At 44.9% G+C, this 25701-nt stretch overlaps 6 protein-coding genes across 9 annotated transcripts; 3 read left to right on the top strand and 3 right to left on the bottom strand.

Moving 5' to 3' along the window:
- Nucleotides 1–643: 643 nt before the first annotated feature.
- LOC9632442 (DDT domain-containing protein DDR4) lies at nt 644–4276 on the bottom strand. The gene is made up of 12 exons (XM_024675329.1): nt 3517–4276; nt 3360–3467; nt 3221–3307; nt 3127–3164; nt 2997–3078; nt 2841–2944; nt 2635–2785; nt 2491–2583; nt 2318–2438; nt 2217–2259; nt 1896–2165; nt 644–1846 (listed from the first exon to the last, which is right to left on the bottom strand). Exons 1-12 carry the CDS (start codon nt 3742–3744, stop codon nt 970–972), a joined length of 2202 nt encoding a protein of 733 aa, XP_024531097.1. The 5' UTR covers nt 3745–4276; the 3' UTR covers nt 644–969.
- A 141-nt stretch (nt 4277–4417) lies between these two features.
- LOC9632441 lies at nt 4418–8646 on the top strand. Its single transcript, XM_024675180.1, has 11 exons — nt 4418–6271; nt 6328–6567; nt 6622–6754; nt 6812–6955; nt 7018–7253; nt 7306–7384; nt 7443–7649; nt 7701–7891; nt 7962–8040; nt 8091–8222; nt 8291–8646. The coding sequence occupies exons 1-11, from the start codon at nt 4509–4511 to the stop codon at nt 8546–8548; spliced, it is 3462 nt and encodes a 1153-aa protein (XP_024530948.1). The 5' UTR covers nt 4418–4508; the 3' UTR covers nt 8549–8646.
- Nucleotides 8585–10664, top strand: LOC112346371 (putative small RNA degrading nuclease 4). Its single transcript, XM_024675181.1, has 12 exons — nt 8585–8712; nt 8766–8930; nt 8983–9072; nt 9129–9197; nt 9247–9387; nt 9442–9558; nt 9609–9678; nt 9733–9824; nt 9871–9984; nt 10030–10143; nt 10204–10299; nt 10351–10664. Exons 1-12 carry the CDS (start codon nt 8593–8595, stop codon nt 10591–10593), a joined length of 1431 nt encoding a protein of 476 aa, XP_024530949.1. The 5' UTR covers nt 8585–8592; the 3' UTR covers nt 10594–10664.
- LOC9631747 (uncharacterized protein At1g32220, chloroplastic) lies at nt 10577–12188 on the top strand. 3 transcript variants are annotated; one of them, XM_024675182.1, is made up of 8 exons: nt 10577–10817; nt 10878–10947; nt 11031–11119; nt 11191–11246; nt 11353–11499; nt 11555–11683; nt 11734–12060; nt 12121–12188. In XM_024675182.1, exons 1-7 carry the CDS (start codon nt 10666–10668, stop codon nt 12024–12026), a joined length of 936 nt encoding a protein of 311 aa, XP_024530950.1. In that variant the 5' UTR covers nt 10577–10665; the 3' UTR covers nt 12027–12060; nt 12121–12188. The 3 variants fall into 3 exon arrangements, with proteins under 3 accessions (XP_024530950.1, XP_002970530.2, XP_024530951.1); XM_002970484.2 differs by having other exon boundaries at nt 10878–10962; XM_024675183.1 differs by having other exon boundaries at nt 10667–10817; nt 10871–10962.
- An 859-nt stretch (nt 12189–13047) lies between these two features.
- On the bottom strand, nt 13048–16120 carry LOC9631746 (ABC transporter G family member 8). The gene has a single exon (XM_024675404.1). The coding sequence runs from the start codon at nt 15390–15392 to the stop codon at nt 13179–13181; it is 2214 nt and encodes a 737-aa protein (XP_024531172.1). The 5' UTR covers nt 15393–16120; the 3' UTR covers nt 13048–13178.
- A 7792-nt stretch (nt 16121–23912) lies between these two features.
- LOC9632440 (ribonuclease H2 subunit B) lies at nt 23913–25679 on the bottom strand. 2 transcript variants are annotated; one of them, XM_024675114.1, is made up of 11 exons: nt 25502–25679; nt 25375–25413; nt 25256–25303; nt 25091–25192; nt 24951–25030; nt 24764–24887; nt 24638–24702; nt 24505–24568; nt 24364–24439; nt 24218–24293; nt 23913–24120 (listed from the first exon to the last, which is right to left on the bottom strand). In XM_024675114.1, exons 1-11 carry the CDS (start codon nt 25548–25550, stop codon nt 24019–24021), a joined length of 825 nt encoding a protein of 274 aa, XP_024530882.1. In that variant the 5' UTR covers nt 25551–25679; the 3' UTR covers nt 23913–24018. The 2 variants fall into 2 exon arrangements, with proteins under 2 accessions (XP_024530882.1, XP_024530881.1); XM_024675113.1 differs by having other exon boundaries at nt 24505–24559; nt 25502–25665.
- Between the last annotated feature and the right edge of the window lie 22 nt (nt 25680–25701).

Here is a 25701-nt window from a genome sequence, read left to right as displayed (position 1 = left end):
AGCCCCGGAGGGGACTAAATGTCTTTCTATTTGGTGCCAAAATTACCAAATTAACAATATATATATATATATATATATATATATATATATATAATTTTTTTATAGGTAGATATTATCATCTTCAATAATATTAAGATTAGTATGGTGAAAGATTTGTTAATTTTAGCTCCTAAATTCAAATTTATTGAAAGGTCACCCATTTTAGTCAAGAATGCTTAACCCCAAATATCGTAAAGCTTTTAATCGATTAAAAAAGAAGTGCACTATTAATATATTTTTCCTTTATAATTAACTTATTTCTCAAAGTATTACTTGTTTGCTACTTACATCTTAAAACTTCAATACTTATTCTCTTTGATTATCAAAGAGGATAAACATAAGCTAGGAAGGGATAGTTGCTCATCACCTCTTAGATTAGGTTATTTCCCTCCATCTTCTCTTGCTACTAAGCTCGTAGTACAACTATAATTACAATTTGACAACTTTTTGTTTTCATTCCTAGCTAAAGAACAGTATAAACTTAGAGTGAGTTGCTTAGGATCTTCCCCAAGGTTGGAATACCCAGGACATATTGCTAAAACAATTTGATTAGCCTTCATGCTATGCTAGGAATGTAGAGTGCACTAAAGCTTAAAACAAATACTTAATAGAAGTGTTAAACTCATGTTTAAAAATAATTTAGTAGTGTTGTTCTTGCCTGGAGAAAGAGAGAGAAGATGCCTAAATGTGTACACTTCTATACCTTTACGTTCGACAGGAATGCAGCTGTGAGAAAATAAATAGAATCTTTTTCCTTCCAACGCCAAAAAAAAAAGGACACCAGCTATACACACTGGTTACTCGTTCTCATCATCCCGAGTGATGCGATTTTGCTGAATAATCTGTGTCGGAATCGATCGAGAAGCGGTCGAGCAGTCCAGCTTTTCCTTCTTAGAGAAGCGGTCGAGCAGCCAGTCCAGCGTTTCCTTCTTAGCCAATCTCCGCTTCCTGACTTCCATCCAGAAACCCGCCCTTCATCCAGTCCCGAGGAGAATCGGCCGGAGCGCACTCGTTTAGATCAAAGAACCGTAGCTGCTTTCCCCTTTCATCCTCGTCCTCTTCCCCATCACCGTTTACGTGACTCCAGCCACCTTGTGTGTTTTCCTCCTCGTCTTCACCATCATCACCTTCTTCTTTATCTTCTTCTTTTGTATCATCTTGTTCTCCGTCCTCTCCCACCTCTGCCTGTTTTTGTCCCGTTTCTTCGTCTCCTATAACTTGGTTTCCTGTATCCGAAGTTCCACCACTGCTGTGCAGAGAACCAGCGGATTCCATGCTGTAATCTGCGTCGTCTATGCTACTCGGGCTTGCTTTAAGTTCCCCATTTCCTCCCGCTGCTTTCTTGGCGGTATAAGCTTGTTCTTCTTCTTCGTCTTCCTCGTCTTCCTCCTCTTCACTGTGCTCATAAGCGTTGTAGTTCACCTTGCTTCTCGTGGCTCGTTTGCTTCGCCGCAGGCCAGTGTCTGCCACCCGTTTTGGTCTCCTCGCACGTCGCATCGATCTAACCAAGAATTCTTGCTTCTCCTCTTGCTGTTCCAGCTCCTCCTCTTCCTCGCTATAACTAACTGCTACATCGTCGTCGTCGTCGTCGTCTACGTCTTCATGGTCATCGCCTCTGTATTCCTCGTCCTCTACAGAGCTTGTGTCACCTCTTTTCCGTTTTCGTTCTCTGCGCCGTACAAAATCGTCGTCGTAAATGGCTTCTCCCTCAATCTCGTCATCACTATATAAATCATCCTCCTCCGTGTAAGCAGCGTCCACGTAGTCTTTACCACAGTAACGTTGAGATCTACGTCGTTGCCGGCTCCTAGAATCAGCAATTGTTATCTTCTACTTAAAGCCAGTATGAAAGATACCTCGGTTTAATCTTCTTTCGAAATGAAGTTCCAGCATCGTCTGAGGCTGCGGAATCATTCGAGGTTGCTGGCTCCTCCGAAAGCTCACGATAATTGTCGTCTTCACGAGGATCGAAGGGGGCGTGATTGTTCGAGAGATCACAGGGGCTAAGTCCCGTTTGATCACCATCATTTACTCGTTCTTTGCGTACGCGTTTCTCCGGATGACTCCCATGACCGTTTGCTACAGTTGAATGGCCATTTGCCAACTCTGCAGCTCGTTCGGGCTTCCTGCAAGGTGTTTGGAAGCTGAAGTGTAGTGAAACAGTATCGCGTAGGTACCTTGTAGATTTGATTGCCTCGTTGATAGATCGATCATATTCAGCTGCACGCAGACATGAAAAAGATAAGAGTAATATAAAAAAGAACTAAGGATGTCGTACGAAATGTGTAGTTGACGGGTTTACGATCGCGCTTAGCCCGGCCACTGTCTAGATTATGTTCAAGCGTGGTCACCAGTAATTTTGCCTGTCTTTGTTTTCGTTTCAAGTCCCTGACCTTCTTCTGCAAAATAAGAACCATAGGCTGAACATAACATTGCGAATAAGTTTTGCACCTTCTCAACGGCCTCTAAAACGGGTAGGATGTCTTGTTTTAGTCTTTTTCCTAGACCGATTTCTTGCTTGAACTTGCTAGACAAAAGCGTGTCCTGCATTTGAAAATGAATTAGTCCTGTCTCATGAGTTGTAGAAAGACATACAGCAACCGACTGAAATTCATCGAAGTTGCTTGCCAATGTTTCCCACTGACCGGGAGGAGGAGGCGACGCGGTGCGTCCTTTGAACTCCTTTCCCTTGGGTGTTGGTATATCTCTGTAAAGTCTATAACCTGATATTGGATTGTTTTCGCACCTAGCGATCAAGAGTCAGCCAACAAACAAACAGAAAAGATATAGCCGTCAAATACCAGTACGTAGTTCCAAGTAAGTTTGAGCCTGCGCGCTCCTTACGAAAGAGGGACAAGTATCCCTTCTTCACAGGCTCTTCCATATGCGCCCGAACATCATCTTGCTGCACATGTAAAATAAGTCTGCCTGGAAATACTAGAAACAGCATTACGTACGTCAAGACGAACTTCACACAATGCTCTTAAGATGATCAATCTTGTTGATGGATCAAATCCGCTATAAGTTTCAGCCTCGCTCCTGAAGTTAACGCTATCAGACAGGTATGAAATCTATAGTAAGACTCACCCATGGGATTCCGCAAGAGGGAATGGAGGCTCGGCTACCTGTTTAGCCAGCGGTTACCAAAGAGAGCTGTAAAACGTATTAGAGCGTGTGTTACCTTCGACCACCTGTCCTTGAGCTTCTTGTATAGAACTGTGACCCAGCTATCGCGATTTAGAGGAACCCGAGAAGGAGGGTGGATTCCCTGCGAGCTGAAAGTAAGAAAGCTAGAAACTCAGCTTGTTTCTAGACATTACCTTGAGCAGCGCAGTGTGGATGTCCATGAGTAGATCGTTGCACGTAAGGAGAGCGGTCTCCAGTTCCTCGGCCGAGAACTCTACCAGTTTCAAAATTGGTCGAAAGGTCTGAATTGAAACAAGCCATGGTCATACAAACAAAAAAAGAAGAACTTACATTGAAGAAGTTGATGATCGACGCAAGCTCCCACATACGCCTTAGCTCGTGAAGATCCTTCTGCTCCGGCACTAACGAGAGTGGATTGGAGAAGACGAGCGGGGCCGGCTGATCGTCTTGCTTCTTGAGCTGTGGAGGTGGCCGCTCTACCGCGGGAGCCAATGGAGCTAGCCTCGAGGGCGTTCTCGCCGTGCAAGCTCGCGTCGGCCGCTTCCTCGTCTCGGACATTGCCCAAAGATCCCTCTCGGACGGACTGATCCTCCAAATTCCCTCGAAAAGAAAGAGACCCTAGGCTAAGAAAGCCTATCTATCCTTGGAGAACCTAACGAGGAGAGGAGCTCTCTCATCGCTTCCTCGCCACGCTTCTAAGATCACCCGGTGTCCTGCTCGGGCTGTAGCCATCCGGCAGCCAGAAATTTCGACATTGCCCTGTGCGCGCTGCCCGATTGCTGCCAAGGAAGCGTAAACCCTGCTCTTTCTCGGACTATTTCCCGACTATTCCTCGAAATCTAAGCAAGAATCCGGCCCCTGCGCGAGAAATGGCCGCGCAAGACTTCATCCCGGCGGCCGGCGCTCCAAATATCTGGGAAGAAAGAGCTGAATTCTTCACAGCCGCTGCTTAGCTCCCTCCCAGGATCAATCTAGCAAAAGCTTGCGCGCGCTGCTCGGATCATCAGCCAGCGCTGCGACAACACCGCGAGAAAATCTCCAAAACGCGAGCAAGCGCTTCCCTGCTCGCCAGGCGCTCCGTGTTCTTCTCTTCCTCGAGACAAAAAAGAACGAGAGAAAAATATCAATTAAAACTTAAGCAACGGGTATAAACGTGCCACGTGGATCTCGATCGGACGGATGTGGCAAGGGTAAAAAGCCATGGCATTTTTAGGGTTTGTGGTGAATTTAGGGCTTGTCGCAGCTCAGTCTCCTCTCCCCATTTTCGATCGCATCGCAGCTAGGTGATGCCGATCGACTAGGCGCATCGAGGGATTCCTTTCATGTCGATCTTGCTGGAGTCGCGGAGCCAGAGCCGGGAGAGTGAATCGCGCGAGGGAGGGGGAGGAGGGATCGTCCAGCAGCCAGGCTCGTTCTACAATGGCAATCCATCGTCTTCGATCTGGGGGAGGAGCGGTAGCTTGTTCTGGAAGAATGCTGGCTTGTTACACAAGGTAGCGGAGGCGGCGTCTCCCTTCGATTTTGGGTTTCCGTCTCAAGTCAGTGTTCCACCGCCTCCGGTGGAGACCCTCGACTCGGAGACGTCGAAGGATCGTCCCGAGGTATTTGTTTTCGGATCGATTGCTAACGCCGGGAGCACTGGCAGCAGTCCTGGAAGTGGTGATCGCAATGACGATTGCGTCCCTGCTGGCTCCGGGATCGCGAATCACGGTGAGAAACCCAGAGAGAGTCTGGAGTCTATGCTTCACGAACTACACATTGATCCAGCAGCTCCTCCAACTTTTCCAGTGGATCAGCAGCAATTCTCTCCAGTTCCTCCAAGTTTTCCTTCCCCGAGTTTTCCATCCATGGATCAACAGCAGTTCTCTCCAGCTCGAGAAGATAAGGAATCTTCCAAGCCGACAACATTCACTGTTGGTATACCGACTTCTCATCACCAAACTGGAAATCCTCGCCCTCGGTTCTCAAAGCTGCGCAAGAGCACTCATCCAGCCAAAGGTAAAGGTGTTGCTCGCGGCGAGGGGATCGAAAGACCATATCAAGCCTTTACTTTCGATTCGCGTGCTGCTAGTCCCGACGCTGCTAACTTTCAAACGGGGGAACCATCAATCACAGTTGAGGAGCCTGCAGTGGTGGATTCCAAGCTAGAAAACGAGTTGGACAAGGATGGAAGCTCGGCACAGGGTCATGGTAGCCCGAGAGTTGAAGCGCGGGAAGAGGATGCTGGTCAAGAGATCCCGTCGTCCAGCACTTTCGTTTTCACGTCCATGCGAAACGCAGTTCCAGTGGTTCCTGAGCGTGGAGACTCGGCAAAGGACGCCCATTCTTTAGTAGCGGACCTCACTGCCTTGAAAATGGGAGAAAAGGGGTCTGGCGACTCGGTTCCAAGCTCAAATCCTCCACCTTCGTTCGTCTTCGGCGCTAGTTCGGCTCAGGCTCAGGCCCATCCAAAAGTTGACGAAAGCAAACCTCTGACTTCGGGCGGGACTTTTGTCTTTGGATCTTCCGGAGGAGTAACCCCCAGCATCAGGAGAAAGAAGGGAGTTCGAAAGCTTTCTAGCAGGGGAGTTCGTTCCTCAAGCACGTCCGCTACAGATGAGCAAGGCTCGCCTATGGATTTTTCGCCATGTCCTGACACTGGAGCTCGCCTGTCACCACAAATGACAGGGAACAACAGTGAAGCTGAGGAACATGATCAAGCATGGAATTCTCAGTTCCAGTTTTACTCGTCTGAGGAGGTGGATAACTTGAGCAATGCGGCTGCTGATCTCACTCTTGGAAACCAGTCGGATGAGTCGAAAGAAACCAATGTCCCCAAGACTTTTGCTTTCACAGCAAGCTCGCCTACGGCTCCAGCTAGAAGACGACCTCGCCGAACACCCAAGCCTGCTGGTTTCAGAAGCAAAGGTGGTGTGACTCGATCAACGTCAAGGCTTGAAGTTCATGGAATGGATCTTGACACCGCGAAGATTGAAAGTGATGGCTGGAAACAGGCGGCTGGACAGAACGCGGATTCCACAATGCCGTCTGCTACTCCTGCCAACCGTGCTGCAGTTGAACAAGCTTGCGAGAAATGGAGACTAAGGTACGTTTTACTTTGAAAGTTCTAGTGTGCAGTATCTTACTGGAGTGCCTGCACAGGGGAAATGAAGCTTACGCGAGCGGGGACTTTCCAAAAGCTGAGGAATATTACTCGCTTGGCATCAATAGCGTTCTTCCGAGCGAGACGTCGCAGAGTTGCATTCGCTCCTCAATGCTGTGCTACAGCAACCGAGCTGCAACGCGAATGGTCGTCGGTAGGATGAGGGAGGCGTTAGGAGATTGCTTGCGAGCAATCGCCGTGGATCCCAATTTTCTTCGCGTTAGGATACGTGCCGGCAGGTTCGTTTGCTTGTGTCCCTTTCTTTCGTTTCCGGTTTTTCTAACTCCACGCAGTTGCCATCTTTCTCTGGGAGAACCGGAGGCCGCGCTTGCGTTTTTCCAAGATTGTCTAAACCGTGCAAGAGATTCTGATGGTGGTGACTCGAAAATTGCGCTGGAGGCGTCGGAGGGTCTTAGGAAAACTCAAGTAAGCTTTATTATGGATGTTACTGGAAAGCTTTCTGATGCGTTTTTTCTTGCGTAGCAAACGGACGAGTACTTTCAACGGGCATGGGAATTGTTGGCAGCCAACGACCATACGGCCACATTGAGAATTTTGAACGAGGCGCTTCTTATCTGTCCATACTCCGAGATTTTTCTTGAATTGAAAGCTCGTTCACTTCTGGGTGTAAGTACTTTTTGTTCTTCTTTCTCTCCGTTCAGCCGAATAAGCGTTTGCAACAATTGCAGCTTCGGATGTACAGCGACGTCATCCAATTGTGCGAGCAAACTTTAGTGTCAGCGGAGCGCAACTGGACTCAATCCCAACAGTCTCAAATTGTTCGTGGATTCCGGCCTGGGTCGTCGCCTAAAATCTGGCGTTCTTGGGCAACTTCCAAGGCTTTGTTTTACGTAGGACGGCTGAAAGAATCGCTTGAGTGCTTACAGAAACTCGGAGATTTTTTAGCGCTTTCTGGAGATGAAAGGTATGCAATTTCTTTTTCTTTCAGACAAGTTTTAATTGGCCTTCTATTTCAGAATAAGTCACATACAAGAGGCGGATTTAGAGACGCTGTCACAGTTTATTGGCCTTGTCCAGCAGCTCTTACAGTATAAGGTAGGCAAGATTTGTAGCTTTCGAGATTTCGTCGTTTATAATCTTTTCTCCTCCTCAGACGGCTGGGAACGAAGCATTCCAAGCAGGAAGACACACTGAGGCTGTTGAACACTATACAGCTGCTTTGGCCTGTAACAGCGAGGCTCGACCTTTCAATGCGGTTCTATTTTGTAATCGCGCTGCTGCTTCTCAAGCGTTGGGTCACATTGCTGATGCAATTGCGGACTCTAGCCGTGCAGTAGCCTTGGATCCAAAATACGTGAAGGTTCGTCATGTGAAGCTTCCTTTCCATTTTAACGAGCTTGTGCTGATGCAGGCTATATCAAGGCGAGTAACGCTGCATACTTTGATTCGGGACTATGGCCAGGCGTGTAGCGACTTGCGGAGGCTGATTTCTCTTTTAGAAACGGAGAGTTCTCACCAAGAATTTAAGCAGGCGCGCGAGCGACTCGCAAGTGCCGAGGAAGATTTGAAGAAGAGTCACCCAGTCGATCACTATTTGATTCTGTAAGTGGCTTTTTCATTCTCTTAGAAGCAAAGAAGCTTTCATTCACTAACCGAGCAAACGGTTTTGCAGGGGATTAGAATCTTCTTGCACGGCGGCTGAGGTAAAGAAAGCGTATAGAAAGCTGGCCTTGCGGCATCATCCTGATAAGGTGAGTTACCATGCTTGACGAGCCGCGGATAACGTTGTATCGTTTCACAGGCAGGACAATTTGTTGTGCGCACTGATGGAGGCGAGGATGGAAAGGACGTGGGCGAAGAAATTCGAAATGACGCTGAGCGCTTGTTCAAGCTGATTGGAGAGGCCTACGCCATCCTTTCAGATCCCGCCAAGGTAAAGTTTTCGTCCATTTCATCGTTCTTCTCTTTGTAGTTCTTGACGGTCAAGTTGGTCTCTCGCAGAGAGCACGCTACGATGCCGATGAAGATTTGAGAAAGCTGAGAAATCGCGGAGCGACCAACAATCCAAGCTCTGAGAACCATCGCTACGATCGAACGCATAGACGGCAGAGAGATCGATGGGATGCGTGGTGTGGCTACGCGCATCAGTACCAGCGGTGGCAAAATGGCCCCGACGCCGCGCAGCCCGACACTTACGCGCGTCAAAGCCGATACACCAATGGGGGGAGATCAGCTGAATTCAGTTGGGACGATCTCTAGGATTAGGGCTACTCTCTTTGAATTTGGGCCGTCGGATCAAACTCATGTGGGCCGTTGGCATTGGATTGAATTGGTTGAATTGCAGCCGTCGATTGAAACTTCTTGGTTTAGGGTTTTTGACGACTATGGACGATGCGCTCTCCTTCACGGAGGACGACAGAGATGTATAGGGTGGATTCTCTTCTTGATCGCATTTTTGAGGTTTCTTGTGTCGCAGAACCTCGTTTTGATCGTGAAGAGCGCGCATCAGCTCAAAATCTGTGGATCGAAGGGGGAATGGACGGATTTCCTGGCGGCCAGAGGTCTTTCCCGCGCGGTGAGCGATCCTGAGCGGCACAAATGGCAGGTTTTGGCTGAGTTTGTGCGAACATTTGACAATGAGGTAGGAATTTTGTCTTCTTAGATTCTGTGCCATTGACGAGCTTTCTCCGTAGATGGTGAAGCGTTTGAAGCGCTGGAGGAAGCGGCTAGCGATCATTAAGCTAGTAGAGGCTAGTGATCCTTGGTCGAAAACTCCCGAGCAGGTGCTTAGTGAATCAAAGCTCTTCCTTACAAATTTTTCCACCTCTTGCCAGAACAGTGCTTGGTGGATCGGACATATGAACATCCTCTCTTCTTCACGTCATACCACTTTCCATCCTTTCTCCCGGTATTTCTTTCAACACTCGCGAAGTGTTTCTCAGTTTTTCTTCTCGCAGGGATGGAAATGCACGAAAAGGGGATCGTCCTCGGATGCTAGCTATCCTGAAAGGCTACTTTCCCTCGACTGTGAGATGGTAATGTGCGAAGGCTATGAGCAGCAAGTCGTGCAAGTATGCATTGTGGATCGAAACAACAAGGTGCGCTTTGCTGGTTTTTTCTCCATTTCAAGACACTAAGCTGGAAGGCTTTAGACAGTGCTTGATACATTGGTAAAGCCAAGTAAGAAAGTCATTGACTACATAACTCACATTCATGGATTGGAGAAAAAAGATATAGCACAAGCAACATGCACTCAAGAGGAAATTCAGGTAATTTGCTTACACACCATAGCGTTACTACTGTCATCTCTATTTATCAGAAAGAGGTGGCTAAGCTTCTAGAACCTGGAACTATTTTGGTTGGTCATAGCGTATTTTATGATCTAAAAGGTATTTTTTTTATTTGCAGTAACTTCAACAAGGCCTCATGTTCGTTACTTTCAGCTCTAAAAATTGATCATAGGAGAGTCATTGACACGTCCATGCTTTTCAGGCTCAAGGGCTTGGCTATGATTAGTTTGCAAAATCTCTGCAAGGTATATCATTGTTACGAAATTAGAGCTGACTTTGCTTTGTTTGAAGGCCGTACTGGGTTACGATTTCCGGGAAACTGGCACTCACAAGTGTATCGACGATGCAATCGTTCCTATGAAGCTTATTCTGCACCAACTGGAACATGGAACCATCGACGTTAAAGTATGTTCGCGAGCTGAAGAGATTTATTCTGACTCGTGATTACAGATAAATTTCCCAAGCTCGGATCCATGTCGACTTCTCATCCACAAGATGTCGCACCGACTGATACCTGACGAGCTCAGAAGAATAGTGGCGGGTACCATTCCCTGTACAATCGAGGTAAGCCTTTGAAGCTTTTCTCGAGAGTATGGTTTCCAATGCGAGTTTTGTCGATGATAGAAAGTGGAAGGCAAGAAAGGCCAGATGCACGTTGTGTTTGAATCCAAACTTCTCGCAAACAGAGCGTTCGAGCTGCTATCTGGCGAAGCTGGACAGGTATCTCTCAGTTTCTCGGTTTCGCGACTCAAACTTACGTTTTCTTGACAGGATTCTGGCGGCTTCGAGCAAAAGTCTGTTACGCAATGGAGGAAAGGCCTGTACCTCCAGCTCCGCGTAAGAAAGTTAGCGCACAGCTCCGAAGAGGATCATCCTTCGATCACTCCAAAAAAGAGAGAGCTGGAAACGACTGCGGTGGAATCGAAGCGATTGAAACAGCAGCCGGATCGAATCGACAGTAGAGCCGAAGTTGCGAGATTGACGAGGCACAAACAAAGGCCAGAGAAGAAGTAGAAAAGTGGAAGCTTGGAATGACTTTAAAAGTTTGTACTTGGAAGGGGGAGTATCTTCTCCCCCAAAACGCTTATGGATTTGTGTTCTAGGGTTCCAGCGCCCGCGTCCTCCAGGCCGCTGTGTGCGTACGACATTCCATCGCGGCTCGGCGGCAGGAGCTCCAATCTCGCGGCGGAATGGCGGATTCGCAAAAATGCGGTGCTCACGACGAAGATTTCTCGCAGGTTTTGGTTTTGGCTGGGCGTTCCTCCCTTCGCATTTTTTGATCGTGTTCTAGATTCCAGGAGGATGCGATCGACGTGTTCTTACGCGTCGGGAAGCAAGTACTCGGAACCGATCGATGTGGTCGCTAAGGTCCGCACAGAGAAGGTTTGCGTTTTTCTGTCGGAGTGAAATTTTTTACTAGAATGCTGATTGTTCTTCGTTGTTCTTCGCAGGTGGTGGTCCTTGGAGGCAGCGGTTTTGTGGGATCATCGGTGTGTAAGGCCGCGATTGCGCAAGGAATCGATGTAACGAGCCTTAGCCGGTTAGTGCTGGACCGAAAGAAATTTCTATGCTCGTTTTGGTGGTGATCTTTCTTCCTTTTCTTTTTTCCAGGTCTGGAAAACCTTCATACCCAGACCCATGGGTGGATCAAGTTCTCTGGGTCTCAGGTAATGTTCTACTGCTATGAGATGTTTCTCTATCGTGTTACCAGGATGTTTTTCCATAGGAGAACTTCTAGATGTTTCGCTATCTTACGAGAAAGTCTCTCTGTAGGAAATGTGTTCTACGCGGACTGGAATTCTCTGCTCAAAGGTGCAACCGCGGTGATATCCACGATCGGAGGCTTCGGAACGAACGAAGAAATGGAGAAGATCAATGGAGAAGCTAACATAATCGCCGTTGGTGAAGCATGCAAAGCTGGTAAGTGATCCGAGGCATGCTGTGGTTTTAGTTTTTGAGATTTCGAAGCTCGCAGGCATACCGAAGTTCGTCTACGTTTCGGTTCACGACTACAATCTTCCGTTCTTCGTGTTGAATTCGCTTGGATACTTCACTGGGAAGAGGAAGGCGGAAGCGGAGGTCTTGTCCAAGTTTCCAGGCTCGGGTAAACGTTTCATAAGTTTCTCATCACAAGTGCCTTGATGGTTCTGGCAGGCACTGTTCTTCGACCTGGTTTCATTTACGGCAAGAGACGGATAAATGGAGTCGACGTTCCGCTCGACATCATCGGCAAGCCTTTGGATAAGTTCCTCACCTCGGCTGAGAATTTCATCAGTCCTCTCAAGTCCATCCCTGGCTCGGATGTGCTTCTCAGCGCTCCCGTTAGCGTTGAAGACGTTGCTGGAGCTGCAGTGAAAGCTGTTCTGGACGATTCCATCTTCGGGGTGTTGACGATCGAGCAGATCAAGGAAGCGGCATCCTCTTTGAAGTCAGCGGTACCTTTGTAGCAGTCAAGCCTACGAAGACGCTTGAGCCTTTGAGGTTTGGCTCCTTCTTTACAAGGCTTTTGTTGTTCTAAGGATGTTTCTTTCGTTTTTGTAGTGTTCATATCTTGAAGAGCGATGTACACTTCTCAAAACTTATAAACGAAAGATGCGCTTATGTTTACCTCTTTAGAGTGAGTTACTATGCTACGTTCGATTTGCTTCAACCGTAGCGGTGTTCCATCATCCCGCTCAACCTGGTCTCATGAATTTTTCTAAGAGATTTTGCTTAAGAAAGTCCTGCCAGATCCTTTGTGACAAGCAAAAATATTGCAAATCTAGCTCCCATTTCTCTGGAGCGGCAGCGATCAAAACACCAACGTCGAGCACGAGCAGCATCACGACTCGAGAGCGTGCACAACTCCCAGCCACCATAGCAGCTCGACTTACTCGGTTTGATCCAGTAGACTTTGGGATGGCGATCAAGTTTTGGAAGAAGGGATCGATGCTCCTGGAAGTGGAGATCACTTGTGAGAAGTCCAGCATCGTTTACACGGTTCTCGATTTCTTGAAGGTTTTGAATGGCGATATCAATCACACGAAAAGCATGAAAAACTGGTTAGCAATTATGCCATGGTTCTGGTTTCCTATTTTTGTGTTCTCATGGTTCCACCTTTAATCGCTTGGAACATCCAAACTCATCCAAGCTCAGCAGGAAGATTGGCTCGACGCTTTCTAGTTCTTTGTTCATTCATGGAGCCTATTGAAGTGTTTTTCAGAGTCCCTTTCCCTTGAGGACGAAGCGTGATGTTACCGACGTAATCGTCTCTGTGTTTACGATGTCGTTGTGGTTTACTTCGCGATGGATCCACATCAACCGAAGCAGTGCTCCAGGTATCCATCTTTATGGTCCTTGTCTCATGCTTGAAGACGAGCTGGAATAACTTTTCAATGGAAGCTTGGAAGGAACTCGAACTCGGCAGAACTTCTTAAGCCCGATCCTCTCTTACTTCCAAGGCGTATTTAGTCGTCGCAACACATGGACTACAGTTGTAAAGAGGTATCCAGCAAGAATTGCTTTCTAAGTTGGCAGGCTGACAATCGATCGCAGCGACAAGAACTAGAACTCGAAAGCACAAGGAATGCGTTCATGTGCTACTGACCAACAAAGCTAAGCTACTGTTTCTTCTGCCTCGTCTTGAGCCCCAGCACGAGGCAGCACAGGCAGCGGTACGCAATCGCAAAGCCGATCATGACACCAACGTCGAGCCACTTGCTGTCGTTCTCGAGAGCAGCCTGGACGAGCACGTCGCGACCCGAGAGCGTGCACTTTCCAGCCACCATCTCTCCGTAGCAGCTCGACTTGTTCGGTGGCGACGAGTATTCGTTGATGAGCAGCGCATCCAGAGGGTACTTGAACAGCGAGATGTAGTGCATGAAGATCCAGTACTCCGGGATGCTGTCCTTGGCGATGAAGTATCCAGAGAAGAGGAAGAAGGCCCCGATGCTGCCGGAGATGAGGGAGTAGCCCATGATGAAGTTCGGGACGAGAGCGCTGAAGAAGGCGACGAAGGAGTTGGCCATGACGACAATGAGCCACACAACGAGCACGAAGAAGAGATAGGACGAGATGCACGGGTTCAGTCCGACCAGCCAGTACGTTGGAGCCGAGTAGAGCAAGGAGCAGACGAGCAGGAACGGGAGGAAGACGAGAGTGTTGGAGATCACGTACGAGGAGACTCGATACGCGCCTCGGGACGTCTCTCTCATGAGGATCTGCTTCTCCTGGAGATAGAGCGGAAGCGCCTCGGTGGTCGAAGACAGCAGGAACGTGAGAGTGAACGCGAAGAAGCCGTAGCGTTCCTGGATTCCTCCCTTGTTGTGGGACAGTCGCAAGAAGATCGAGCCAAGCCCGAGACCGGCCACCGCAGCCTGGAGCGTCCGTGCCGCGAAGAGCTGCCTCGTCCGGATGATGTTCTTGCTGAAGCGGTTGGACAGAACCATGATCTCCTGGAACCGAGAGTTCGCGTAGTCGAGGTGCGTCTCCTCGGGGCCCGGAGAGTTTACGTCGGACACCTCGGAGGTGACTTCGTCCAGCGCCATTTCGACGTCACCGCCATCGCCAGCAGCGGCGGCGGCAGCAGCAGCAGCACTAGCAGCGGCAGCAGGATCATGATCTCCATTCAGCTGGCCGGACATAAGGAACAGGTCCTGGAGCGATCCTTGGAGGCCAACTTTACTCCTCGTCGTTCCCAGAGTTGTGCTTCCGATAATGCCACTCTTCTCGGCTTCGAACAGGTCGATGGTGTCGATGGCATACTCGAGAACGTTCACTTGCTGGGGGATCCGGTGGCCGGCCTCCTGGAGCCTGGTCGCGAGCAGGCCGATAGAACCATGGTGGATGACGGCTCCGTTCGCTAGCAGCAGGATGTTGTGGATCAGCTGGAGGATCCGGAAACCAGGCTGGTGGATGCTGAGAATTATTGTCCGGCCGTGTGACTCCGCCATGTTGTTGAGCATCCCGATAACTTGGAGCGCTCCAGCACTGTCCAGTCCGGATGTTGGCTCGTCCAGGAGAAGAACAGCCGGGTCGTGGATCACGTCAACTCCGATGGAAACTCGCCGCCGCTCGCCACCCGACACGCCCCGGACGTTCTCGTTGCCGATCCGCGAGCCGGCTACGTGGAGGAGCCCGAGCTCTCCCATGAGAGCTTCAACTCGGGCCGCCTTCTCGGCCTTGGGGAGCGACGAAGGCAGCCGGAGTTGAGCACTGAAGAGCAGCGTCTCGTGGACCGTGAGCAGTGGAAACAGCGCGTCGTGCTGCATGACGTAGCCGGAGACGCGCCGGAAGTGCTCGAAGTCGATCGGCTGGTTGTTGACGAGAATGCTGCTGTTCTTGGGGCTGACGGTGCTCACGGACGAAGATGGTCCGTGACTTGGGTGAATTCTCCCGGCGAGAACCTCGAGCAATGTGGATTTGCCGGCTCCACTGGGTCCTGCTACTGCTAGAATCTCTCCGGGCCTAGCTACGCAGCTAACGTTCCTAAGAATGTACCTGGCCTGGTGGTGGTGGTGGCGACGGTGGTGGTGGTGGTGGTGATGGTGGCGTTGGAAGAATCGAGCTCCAGGGAAGCAGCCGCTCCGGTCGGTCCGCTTGATGATCTTGTAGTAAAGGTTCCGGACCTCGATCTCGTAAGTCCGGAGGCGGGGGGACTTGTAAGGCGAGTCCATGGCGACCTGGGAAGCTTTGATGATCACTCCATTGGGGACGACAGAGGAGAGGCGAGATATCTTGTGGACGTCGTCGACTGCATTCTCATTTGTAGCAGCAGTGGCAGTGGCAGTAGCAGCAGCAGCAGCGACAGCAGTGTGAGGATTCGCATCGCCCATCCTCGAAGAACTCCAGAGACGAGCAAAGCAGGGGACTTTAAAGGCTCTCGGTACAATCAATGAGTTTGGAGGACGAGAAGCAAGAAGGGGATTCAAGGGGGGAGATGGTTCCTCCCGGTAGCAGCAGCAACACCACCAGCAGCAGTGATGGTATGATCTCTTCTTCTTCTCTTTTTACTCTTCTTCTCGATCGATCGATCGATCTCCTTCCTAGCAGGCAGGACGAAGGAACGCGACTCCCCTGCTCGGCTACTTACTTGGAGTTCTTCGCTGGTGGCACTGGCATTTGGATTGGAGGTAAGTCATTGTTTTTTCCTTCTTTTTCCTTTCTCGGTTCTAGAAGTTATGCTCAACTAAATCCCTCCTCCCACCATAGCTCTTGTTCCTCGTCTTCCACTTCCATTTTCAGTGCTTCCACTCAGCATGATTCAAGCAACGCACAAATCACTCACCACACTGCCACTACTTCTCACCTCCTACACCCTGTAGACTTTACCAAACGAACACCCAGTAAAAGATAAAAATAGCAGGATTTCTACTTTAGCCCAGGTGAAAAAAAAGCTCCAAAGCCTTATCATACGCGCTCATTAACTACGTGTCAGGATACTACACCCACCCCATTCATCCATCCAGAGAGAGAGTATTTGGGCATCTTTGGGCATCCAACGCTTTCCATGTGATGGCATATTCCCCACCGCGGCGCGCTGCCAATTGGCTGCTGCTCGGCTTGAATGTGGTATATTCGACTGGATATTTACGTTGGAGCCCTAAAGGGATATTCTGACCTAGAATAGAAACAGGGGAAGCGATGGAGCTTCGTGAATTCGTCGATTTCTCAGTCCAGGGTGAGGATTCCTATGATCTTCCAGCGAGTGCTGATGCTGCTGCTGGAACCCAAGAATTTCCTAGCTCCTTCGAGCGTGATCTTCACCTTGAATCGCCGGTGGTTTCGCCGGATCGTCACGGAGAGATCCAATGCAGCCCCAGTCTCGACGACCGATGCGCGCGCTGCTTCTCCATGGCTCTTGGCATCCAAGAGCAGCGAGAGACCCGTTGCCACGGCCACCATTGTTGATTTCTTCGTCTTCTTCGTTTCCGCCATAGCCAAGGCTAAGAGAGAAGCTACAATGGTACCATCTTACAGAAATCTTTCTTTCACGAATCCTTCGATAGCGCGGCCTCGCGGAAAAGCTTGTGATCTTCGAAGTTCCTGCGCTAGCCACCGCTCGTTTTGATGCTGCTTTGAGAGCGCAACAATAGAAAAAAGTGGAAGAATCGAGCTGTATGAAACAAATGCCTAAAAAGATGGCTGTGATTGGACCGCACTCCCAGGCATATATTCTTCGATTTGCTAGAAGCTTCCAAATCGACAGATTAAAACACCAAAGAGCAATGCCCTTAGCAAAACAGATTTCGAACGAGGAGCTTTTACTCACGAAAAATGGTTGCAAAGCCGCTGCAGCCAAGGCTCGCTTTTCACGCATTCTCCAAGCAATCCGATGGAATAAATGATTGGAATGAAAAAACCAAGTAGAAAAGTAGAACAACATTGGAAGTAGATCAAACACTTGGTGGATCACCTCGCGAGTCACAGATAGCATCGAGTGTTTTTGCCAAAAGAAGGATGCTGCGAGAATAGTTTCAACGCAGATCATGTCTTTTCCAAAGTTCTGAACAAACCGCCCCCGTCAGCTTTCTAAATGCCAGCGAAAGGAAATTTTTCTGGAGAGCTTTAGACATGAGATCCATTTTTCTCTACCTTCGTCATTCGTGACTCTTCCAGCAGCATGAAGAGAAGATAAACTACTGATCCCAAAAGTAAACGAGATCAATTGCTTAGTGATATCAACCAAAAGACTACGCAAGATCTAAAATGAGCCAAGAGTAATGCCTCAATGGTCCTTGGATTGAAACAGAGCCTGAGCCAGAAGCCATGACATGATGAACGTATTGGCTTGCGCTCCGCATTGATGTCGTTTCAGTTTCTCTTTGAAGCGCACAACCAAGGCGAAGTGGCGACCAGCACTCGAGAAACTTTACATTTTCTGCTCCTCCCTCCCTCTAAACTGAGATTTGTGAGGCTGATGGGGGTGCGGACCAAGAGCCTTGATTCTTTGAAATACCTATACATCTCTCGGGATCCCTTCCCCTCTTGTTTTCCAGCCGGCTAGGAGAGAGACGCCAAGTTTAGTGTGCATGACTGTGAAGCATATAAAATCAAAACAATGGCATTAATTGGTGCAAAGACAACCAGGAAGTGTTTAGGAAAGTTTATAAATTGTAAAAATGTTTATAAATTATAAATACGGTATTAATTTAAATGAATAACAACTGCATATATATTTTAAATATATCCACTCGGTTTGCTTAAGCAAATAAAAAATTTCCTCAAAATATAATGTCAATCTTAAAGAAGTGTTACTAAAGCAAGGATTTGGAGCCCAAGTGTAAGTTGTGTGGCAATATAAAGAAGAAATTTGTCATTACACACCTAAGGATTTGGAGGCTTGCATCAACACCATGGCCTAGATTCATTTCCCCTCTAGAACAAGATAATGGAGTGGACTCAGGAGGAAAGTTTTGGATGTTATGCCGAGAGAGGCCAAGGATCAATTGACACTCTAGAACATACTATAGGGATTTTGCAAAAGAAAGCAAACTTATCTATATTTTTAAAAACCATAAGTCAAGAACAAGAGGAGTGTTGGAGGTATCCTTTTACCCCTAGTGTCTAGACAAACCCCAAAAACTTGTATTATTATAACAAAAGGTATTCCACCCTTCAGTGTGCAGGGCATTGCCGAAAGAGCTTCACACCCTGATCAATTTCTAAAGTTGTGTCTCTGTCCCTCTGCCTTTCGATACGATACTGTATCCCAAATGCATTGAGCACAACTTCCACAATGCCATACCAGTGTTGCCGATCATACAGTTGATCCAAAACAGATCGAGACATGTCGAAAACACTGGTTAGCATGTCATCAAATGGGTACACAAGCCGGTTTGACGGAACCGAGCATATTCCACCCGCGGCATCTTCACGCCATATCTGGTTTGTCACCCGGACCTCCACCCACACCCGCACATTTCCTGCAAGCGTAGCCACCCATGTGATGGGCTGCCCTACTCTCACCTGGTGCAGACGCAGGTCCCGTACACGTTGGATAATTTCGGCCATGAGTTCTCTCACTTGCTCTACAGTGAGCAAGTCATATCCGAGCAAATACCTAAACAACCCTTGCTGTGGAGCAGGTGGGGGTGCACTGCAAGTATAAACCATTGCCAAGAGAAAGATCATCAAACTAGGGAGCTTTATCATTGGAAATCCAAGAAAATAGAAAATAGAATTGTAGTGATGTATTGCTATTACTATTATTATCGATACAATATAAATATATATATAGATAGATAGATAGATAGAATATAGACAAATAACACTTCCTAGCAAACCAAAAGAGAAACCAAACTTTTGATTTTTATTTTGGTTTGATAGGATGTGTTATTTGTCTAAAATTCTATAGTAACAATAATAACATTAAATATTTTCTGTTTTTAGTAGCATTTGCATTACATTTACTAGTTTTTTTTTTTTTTTTGTTTGTGTGTTTATTCCCTTGAAGCACATTTTGTATGATTTTGTCATCTACAATTTTGAGAGTGTGATGAAATTTGGTATTTATTGTTCAAATTCCTTAATTTAAGTCGTATATGTACATAACTTCTAATATTTCATTATTAAATGTGAATGCATTGAGGAATGTTTAATTTGTCTAACTATTTCTCTAAATGATTTCGCATGCATCAGAAGTTTGTTTTAATGAATCCTAGCCTAGATCAACTAGTGTCTAGAAATTTGAATTAAAAGCTTTAGTTAGAGATGTAAATTAATTAATCTATTCCAAGTGCCATTGAGACCATAAATGAAATTAGTAAAAGCTGGAAAGCTATAAGCACAAGATGAATTTTTGCCATTGTACTATGAATTTTTAGTTTCTAGGATGGTGGCTTTTATATAAGAGGGTAATAATATATAATCATTTAGCTGACTAAATATTAATTTGATTTTTTAAACTTCATCTATAATGCAAGGTAGTTTCATTATATTAATTTTTAGCTTTAAGCTTGATTTCTTTGAAGCCCATTAAGTTTGGCAAACCTGCACCACTAATCCAAATTTATATGATAATTATAACATATTTAATAAAATTTTTATTTTATTTTATTTTGAGCACATCTTCAATTCATCAGATCTGGTGATAAAGATCTAGTTATCACGCTGAAAAGTTTCCAGGCTATTGTGATGATAACTTGAGAATAAATAAATTGAGATTTAATATAAAAATAGAAGCTAGAAGTCTAATCCTAAAAACATAAATTGATAAATAAAAAAAAATCTCTTAGACCCTGATATGGTTTCATTCAGGTGAAGACACTTCAAAAGTATTATGCATAAATGAGATACATTGTTACTAAAGTCTTACTCTCAAGTAATAACTTCTTTTCCACATCTTCTCCCCAAAAAGATGAGAAAACCTAAGTTTGGTGGAACATTCTAACCAACTTATAGGTTTACATTTTGTTTTCCTTTTTCTAAAGCTTGATTAAGATAGCTTTTACTTTATATTCTATTCAAAGGACCATTTAGATTGTCTGCAAAAGAACTCCATACATCATTGAAACCACAATAGCTTGTCCCCAGCCACCTATCCTTCCATTGTATCCCAATATTACACAGTTATGCTTTTGTTGTTCTGAAGTGTTATGGTATATTACTTAGCATCATTTGAAAAAATATTGTTGTCAACGAACCAAATCTACAGGAAGTTGGTTGCTGTTTATTATGGGTCATCCCTTGGATAGAGTCATGGAATTTTAACAAGCACTTCAAACAGCTATATGCAAGCAAAGGATTGAGATATGAAAGAATGTGGGGAGAGTTATGAGAGTTTTGCCTGTGAAGATGCCATTGCCAAGTGTTTGGCTTCTTTTTGCAAGAGTCTTCCCACATTTTAGTATGAACCCTAAATTTTTTTTATTTGTAGTGATACTTTAGAGTATTTATAATTATTATTTATAATAATAATAATAATAATTTTTTATTATAATTTATTCTTTACAAGAGCATTATTCTTTACAAGAACTTTGGTTGGGTGCTACCACTCACCAAATATTTACCATATAGTGTTTGTTTTTCTTCTTATTCTTATATATTAACTTAAAGTATAGTTTATTGTGGTGGGACTACCTCTTTCTAAGTGTGTGATGATTTTATTAATATCACATTTTTCTCCTTGAAATAAATCTTTCATAAGTGTTTTCATAATATAATAGGTAAGTCATTTTTTATTGAAGCTGCTAGTTGCAAAATATTGAATAATTTCCTGTATTGATTCTATGGTGATTTGAGTTTTGTCATACTTGAAAGTTCCTTCTGTCATGGCATACATTATCATAAGTTTTTGACCAATGGTTTTTTCTTTAATCTCCAGAAAGTCTAAAGGATAGAGTTATATATATATAAAGATGTATCTCTAAGTATAATTTTTCTTGCTTGTAGTCCATTTATAAGAATAAGATCATTTATGTATTTAGATGTGTCAGAATTGTTTTAGCATATCTAGATTAAGTTGTCGCAAGTTTTGCAACAATACTATATTTGTAAAGAATAACTATACAGGTGAGCAAGAGAAGCCTATGGGAATATCTACTAGTTATTTGTAAATTTATTTCCAAGCCTGACATGCATAGTAGTTATAAGTTATTTGCTTATATATTTGATTTTCTCTATAGTAAGCTTGCTTTATGGTTTCTGCCTTTATATCTTACATTTCCATTTATCATTAGCAAGCTTTCTAATATAAATTCTGGTTTTATTGGTAGGGAGGTTTTCCATCACTTTGTTAAAATTATATTTCTTTATGTATTTGTATACTTTTATAACATTTTGCAATATCTGCATTGAACAAATCAATTATATTGCTTCATAGCATTCATATATTTAAGTTTATATCTTTTTAGATAAATGTATATTAATGTTGGTCAAGTTATTATTATTTATTTATAAAAACTAATTAATATTCTTAGCATATTTTTAATTTTTTTTAAAACTAATAACTTTTGAGTAGTGGAGTAGGGCGGCTCAAGGGTGGCCACTTCAGATTGCTTATCCCATACCATTTTTTAATGTCCCTTTCCAGCTGAATTACTATGGCATGACATTCAGATAGTATAACCTCAAATCTACATAAAAGCAGGCAGCTAACCATTTGAATGTTTTCTTATGTGCTTTATTAAGATATAAGAATCTTTTATAAGAATCTTATGGGTTTAGTCTGGATCAGTGTTTCAATGGCTTCATATAAATTCTGTTTTAAACTGGATGAGTTTCATGCAAAGATCATAAAATCAAGCCTTTGCAACCTTTTATATCCCTCATTACGGTATTGCTAATAAATCTAGGGTTGTTAGCAGCCTTATCCAGTCCTCTGTAAGTAAATTGCATATTCTCTGCTTTTAAGTATGGTTAACTTTAGTCACATTGAATTTTATATAATATACAAATTTATAAAAATTCATGGTCCAACTTACAAGAGCCATTCCAAAGAGGCCTGTACCACACCAAGCCCAGTCTTCAGGAAGTCTCATTGGCCAATATGACTTCCTTCCATTTTGTGTGTTTTCTTCTTTTTATTCAATGGTGTAGGTGGAATATGGTTTAAGCCATGACTCATTTCTAGTGGCATGCTTTTAGCATGAATAATTTTAGTATCAGTAGTGACTGTGTTTAAAATTGTTATCAATGAATTCCTTAAATCGATTGTACTTCACATGTTTTTTCCAGCTCGGAATCATCCACCTCTTGTGGTTTATACCACATGTTCTTTATATTCGAGTAATATCTCCCGCTTAAACACAGTCAGTCGCAATGGGTTCAATTTCTGGTCTGCATACTGCCATCAAGTTATCCATGAAAATATGAGGTGCACATATTTTCTCAAAGTGCCTATTGTGATAAGTAAGATGTACAACCATGTCTATACTTTTTTCTTGTCTTACTATTAATGTAATCTTCCATCTTTCTTGAGCAAATGTCGTGACAGTCCAGTTTGCTCATGTTCCATGTCATTTGGTTTGGCCTCGCAAATTGCCATATCTCTCTGTCATTTGTAGTTTGGAGCTGAAGAAGTCCTCCATATGGATTTGTCTATTATTCTATAGTCATAGAAAGTGATCAGTCGACCAGGAGAAAATCTCAGTATGTTACCTACTTATATTAAGACTGTATAGTTCTCTGTCACCTTGACAAAACTGAAAAAGAGATTGATGCTACTAGCACCACGTACCCTTCGAGAAAGTTCTGGATAGTAGCTTTATAAGTTTCAGAAAAACTTATGCTGCCACCCTTAAGTTTAAGGTGTTAGCCATAGAAAATATCATATAAATCTAAGTAGATCGTGATTTGCCATGTTTCTTCCACGCTGTGCTCATGGCTGATGAGGAGACGACAGTCCCAATGAGGGGGATAGGTGGACTATCACTGGTTATGGATCGTAAGTTGCGTGGAGGTGTTGCAAAACCTCCACGCCCATTGTCTCGTCTTTACGTGGGATATTGACCATGATCTGATTTCGATGTCTTGGGTACGATCATTCATCCGCCAAAACTCCGCAAATCCTTGAAGAACGTCCGCCGAATTCGGTATAACGTCTAGGTAAACCTGGGATGGTTTATCCATAGTCGGCATGCTGCGCATGAAGAGTGGTGGCAGCAGGAGAAATGTATTTTGCAGCTGAGCTATCTTTGTAGTGGTGCCAGTGGTCTCTCTGTAAGAGGATGAGCGTTGCAAATTTTTCGGCCAATTCTATCATCTCCTCAGGAAGATCAGATGATAGCATGATCAAAACCAGCTCGGCCGAACCAGCCCATAATGCCGATATAAATGGGTGCAGAGTTGCATTGTGTGGAACATGCTTAGATTTATGTGGGACTAAAAGATCACCACTGTGCCGATATAAATGGGTGCAGAGTTGCATTGTGTGGAACATGCTTAGATTTATGTGGGACTAAAAGATCACCACTGATGTTCTGTCATATGATATGAGATGTTGCTTCAAAGGAAGGGGCTAACATATCTAGGGCCTAAACATATTAGGTGTTGGTATCAAGTGCTTGATATATGGACATTACTAATTAGATGATGAGGCATTTAGTTACTTTAAGAGAGTCATAATTACTCCTACTGCTTATCCACGCTTGGTTGAATTTCTTCACTTTAACATTTACACCACTGGGCAGAAATCACATTGCATCAACATCCACAAGAACCATTGTAATGCTTTGTTTTAATTAAACAGTCAGATTCCCCTTGTCCATTCCAGTTTTGAGTTGATTGTTCGATGCCTAGGGAATGTGGGGAGGGGCATTTTGCATCTGTCACCATTTGGTACTACGAGTTTTGGTATGATCACAATACACCATATAAGAAAACAAACACAGTTGTAGCATTACATCATACAAGAAGACAGAGGAGAAAAATCTACATTGTCTGTATGAAAAACTTAACTTGTCTGTCACCTAACATTACAATTGTATCATTTTACTCTTTTACAAATCCTTCAATCGATCTCTAGCGCGGCCTTGCGAAAAAGCTTGTGATCTTAGAAGTTCCTGCGCTAGCCGCTGGTACTTTCTTCGTCTTTTTGTTGCTGGAGGTGGAGCTTTGCTTGGCCTGAAAGTGCAACGAAAGAAAGAAAAAATTGTGAAGTGTTAAGTTGTGTCGTCCGAATCTAGATGTAAGAAACAAAGACCGAGGCCTAAACGCTTACGCGAAATGGTTGTGATGGGACCACACTCCCAGGCATAGATGCTTTCTTCGATCTGCTACAAGCTTCCAAATCGACCCTTTGGGCAAATTATAAAAACAATGAGTTTCTTTCAGCAAAAACGTTTCGAACGAGGAGATTTTACTCACGAGAAATGGTTGCAAAGCCGCTGCAGCCAAGGCTCGCTTTTCACGTATTCTCCAAGCAATCCAATGGAATAAATCTCTGAGGTGAAACACACACACACACACGAAACTCCCGTGAAAATGAGCAGAAATCACTGTGCTTACTGAGTTCGTGATCTTCAAGGCCTTGAAAACCATGAAGTTTTAATGCTTCTGACGTCTGCTCTACCTACAAACAAAGCTTTAAGAAGAGATTCGTGCAAAGAAAAAAGCAACAAAATATTTAAGATATCTTTACCTTACAAGAAAGCCATCCCAGAACCTTGTTATCGTTCAGTCTGTAGTACCTCGTCTCTTGTAGCTCTAGAGAATCGATCAATAAAAAAAAAACAAATAGGAAAGTATAAAACACTTGGTGGAATACCTCGAGAGTCACAGATAGCATCGAGTGTTCCAGGCAAAAGTGGGATGATGCGAGAATAGCAAGGAAAGTTTTCAACGTAGATCATGTCCTCCAACGTTCTGAACAAGCCGCCCTCGTCAGCTTTCTAAATGGCAGCAAAAGAGAATTTCTCGGAACAGCTTTAGACACGAACTCCATTTTTCTCTACCTTTGTCATTCGTGACTCTTCCAGCAGCGGTAAAACCATGAAGAGAGGATCGACCACCGATCCCAAATACAAGCTTCCATCTGAAATGGATGTGAAAGAAGTTAGTGGAAAATCGAGAGTTTGAAAGCGAGATCTTAAACCTTCACACACTGAGTCTCCGATAAACCAAGAAGAATAACGAGGCTTGAACCAGTTGAGTTCTTGGAGAGTTCCATTTATCAAAAGATAACAAGCTTTAGTCCCTGGAAAGAACAAATATAAGATTTCGCGCTCGGAAAAAAACGAAAAAGTTGTCATACACTTACCAGACTTCGGGTGTCGAAGATGAACAAAAGACCCATCGATTTGCTCATCTGCATTGGTTTTTTCGCGAGGTGAGTTCTAAAATCTTGGAGGAAACCTTCGTTCTAGATGTCGCTCTTACCAGCATTTGGATGAACAAGAGACCCATTTAATTGCTCCTCTGAAACGATAGAAAAAAAAAGTTTTGCGAGATAAGAGCTCCAAAATTCAAAACCTCTTTTTCGTGCCTAGGCAAAGAGAAATCGTACCTGATGGAGAGGAATAGGCAGTGACGAGAACGCGCAGCTCTGGCGCCATCGCTAAATAAGAAAAAGAGAATGCGAAGAGCTTTCGATCATCAAGGATGCGCCATAGCAATGGCTCCGTTTTGCCGCCTCCTTGATCGGACGGCCAAGCGTCGTCCACGTGGCAACAGACGATCAAGGGAGAAAAGCGTAAAAACCTAATG

Source organism: Selaginella moellendorffii, unplaced genomic scaffold (assembly GCF_000143415.4).
Source record: "Selaginella moellendorffii unplaced genomic scaffold, v1.0 SELMOscaffold_14, whole genome shotgun sequence".
Classification (NCBI taxonomy): domain Eukaryota; kingdom Viridiplantae; phylum Streptophyta; class Lycopodiopsida; order Selaginellales; family Selaginellaceae; genus Selaginella; species Selaginella moellendorffii.
This window is presented reverse-complemented; position numbering and strand designations above follow the sequence as displayed.

Excerpts from the sequence above, each read along its gene's own strand:
- LOC9632442 (XM_024675329.1), bottom strand. The coding sequence starts at position 3,744 with ATGTCCGAGACGAGGAAGCGGCCGACGCGAGCTTGCACGGCGAGAACG. Across the intron at positions 3,165-3,220 it reads TCAAGGACAGGTGGTCGAAG|GTAGCCGAGCCTCCATTCCC; the intron begins GTAACACACGCT and ends CTGGCTAAACAG. Across the intron at positions 2,166-2,216 it reads GAGGCAATCAAATCTACAAG|GAAGCCCGAACGAGCTGCAG; the intron begins GTACCTACGCGA and ends AACACCTTGCAG.
- LOC9632441 (XM_024675180.1), top strand. The coding sequence starts at position 4,509 with ATGTCGATCTTGCTGGAGTCGCGGAGCCAGAGCCGGGAGAGTGAATCG. Across the intron at positions 7,385-7,442 it reads AGCAGCTCTTACAGTATAAG|ACGGCTGGGAACGAAGCATT; the intron begins GTAGGCAAGATT and ends TCTCCTCCTCAG. Across the intron at positions 7,650-7,700 it reads TGGATCCAAAATACGTGAAG|GCTATATCAAGGCGAGTAAC; the intron begins GTTCGTCATGTG and ends GTGCTGATGCAG.
- LOC112346371 (XM_024675181.1), top strand. The coding sequence starts at position 8,593 with ATGTGGGCCGTTGGCATTGGATTGAATTGGTTGAATTGCAGCCGTCGA. Across the intron at positions 9,825-9,870 it reads GTTTGCAAAATCTCTGCAAG|GCCGTACTGGGTTACGATTT; the intron begins GTATATCATTGT and ends CTTTGTTTGAAG. Across the intron at positions 9,985-10,029 it reads ATGGAACCATCGACGTTAAA|ATAAATTTCCCAAGCTCGGA; the intron begins GTATGTTCGCGA and ends TCGTGATTACAG.
- LOC9631747 (XM_002970484.2), top strand. The coding sequence starts at position 10,666 with ATGGATTTGTGTTCTAGGGTTCCAGCGCCCGCGTCCTCCAGGCCGCTG. Across the intron at positions 11,500-11,554 it reads TGGTGAAGCATGCAAAGCTG|GCATACCGAAGTTCGTCTAC; the intron begins GTAAGTGATCCG and ends CGAAGCTCGCAG. Across the intron at positions 11,684-11,733 it reads GTCCAAGTTTCCAGGCTCGG|GCACTGTTCTTCGACCTGGT; the intron begins GTAAACGTTTCA and ends TGGTTCTGGCAG.
- LOC9631746 (XM_024675404.1), bottom strand. The coding sequence starts at position 15,392 with ATGGGCGATGCGAATCCTCACACTGCTGTCGCTGCTGCTGCTGCTACT.
- LOC9632440 (XM_024675114.1), bottom strand. The coding sequence starts at position 25,550 with ATGGCGCCAGAGCTGCGCGTTCTCGTCACTGCCTATTCCTCTCCATCA. Across the intron at positions 25,193-25,255 it reads TCTTCGACACCCGAAGTCTG|GGACTAAAGCTTGTTATCTT; the intron begins GTAAGTGTATGA and ends TGTTCTTTCCAG. Across the intron at positions 24,569-24,637 it reads TGGGATGGCTTTCTTGTAAG|GTAGAGCAGACGTCAGAAGC; the intron begins GTAAAGATATCT and ends CTTTGTTTGTAG.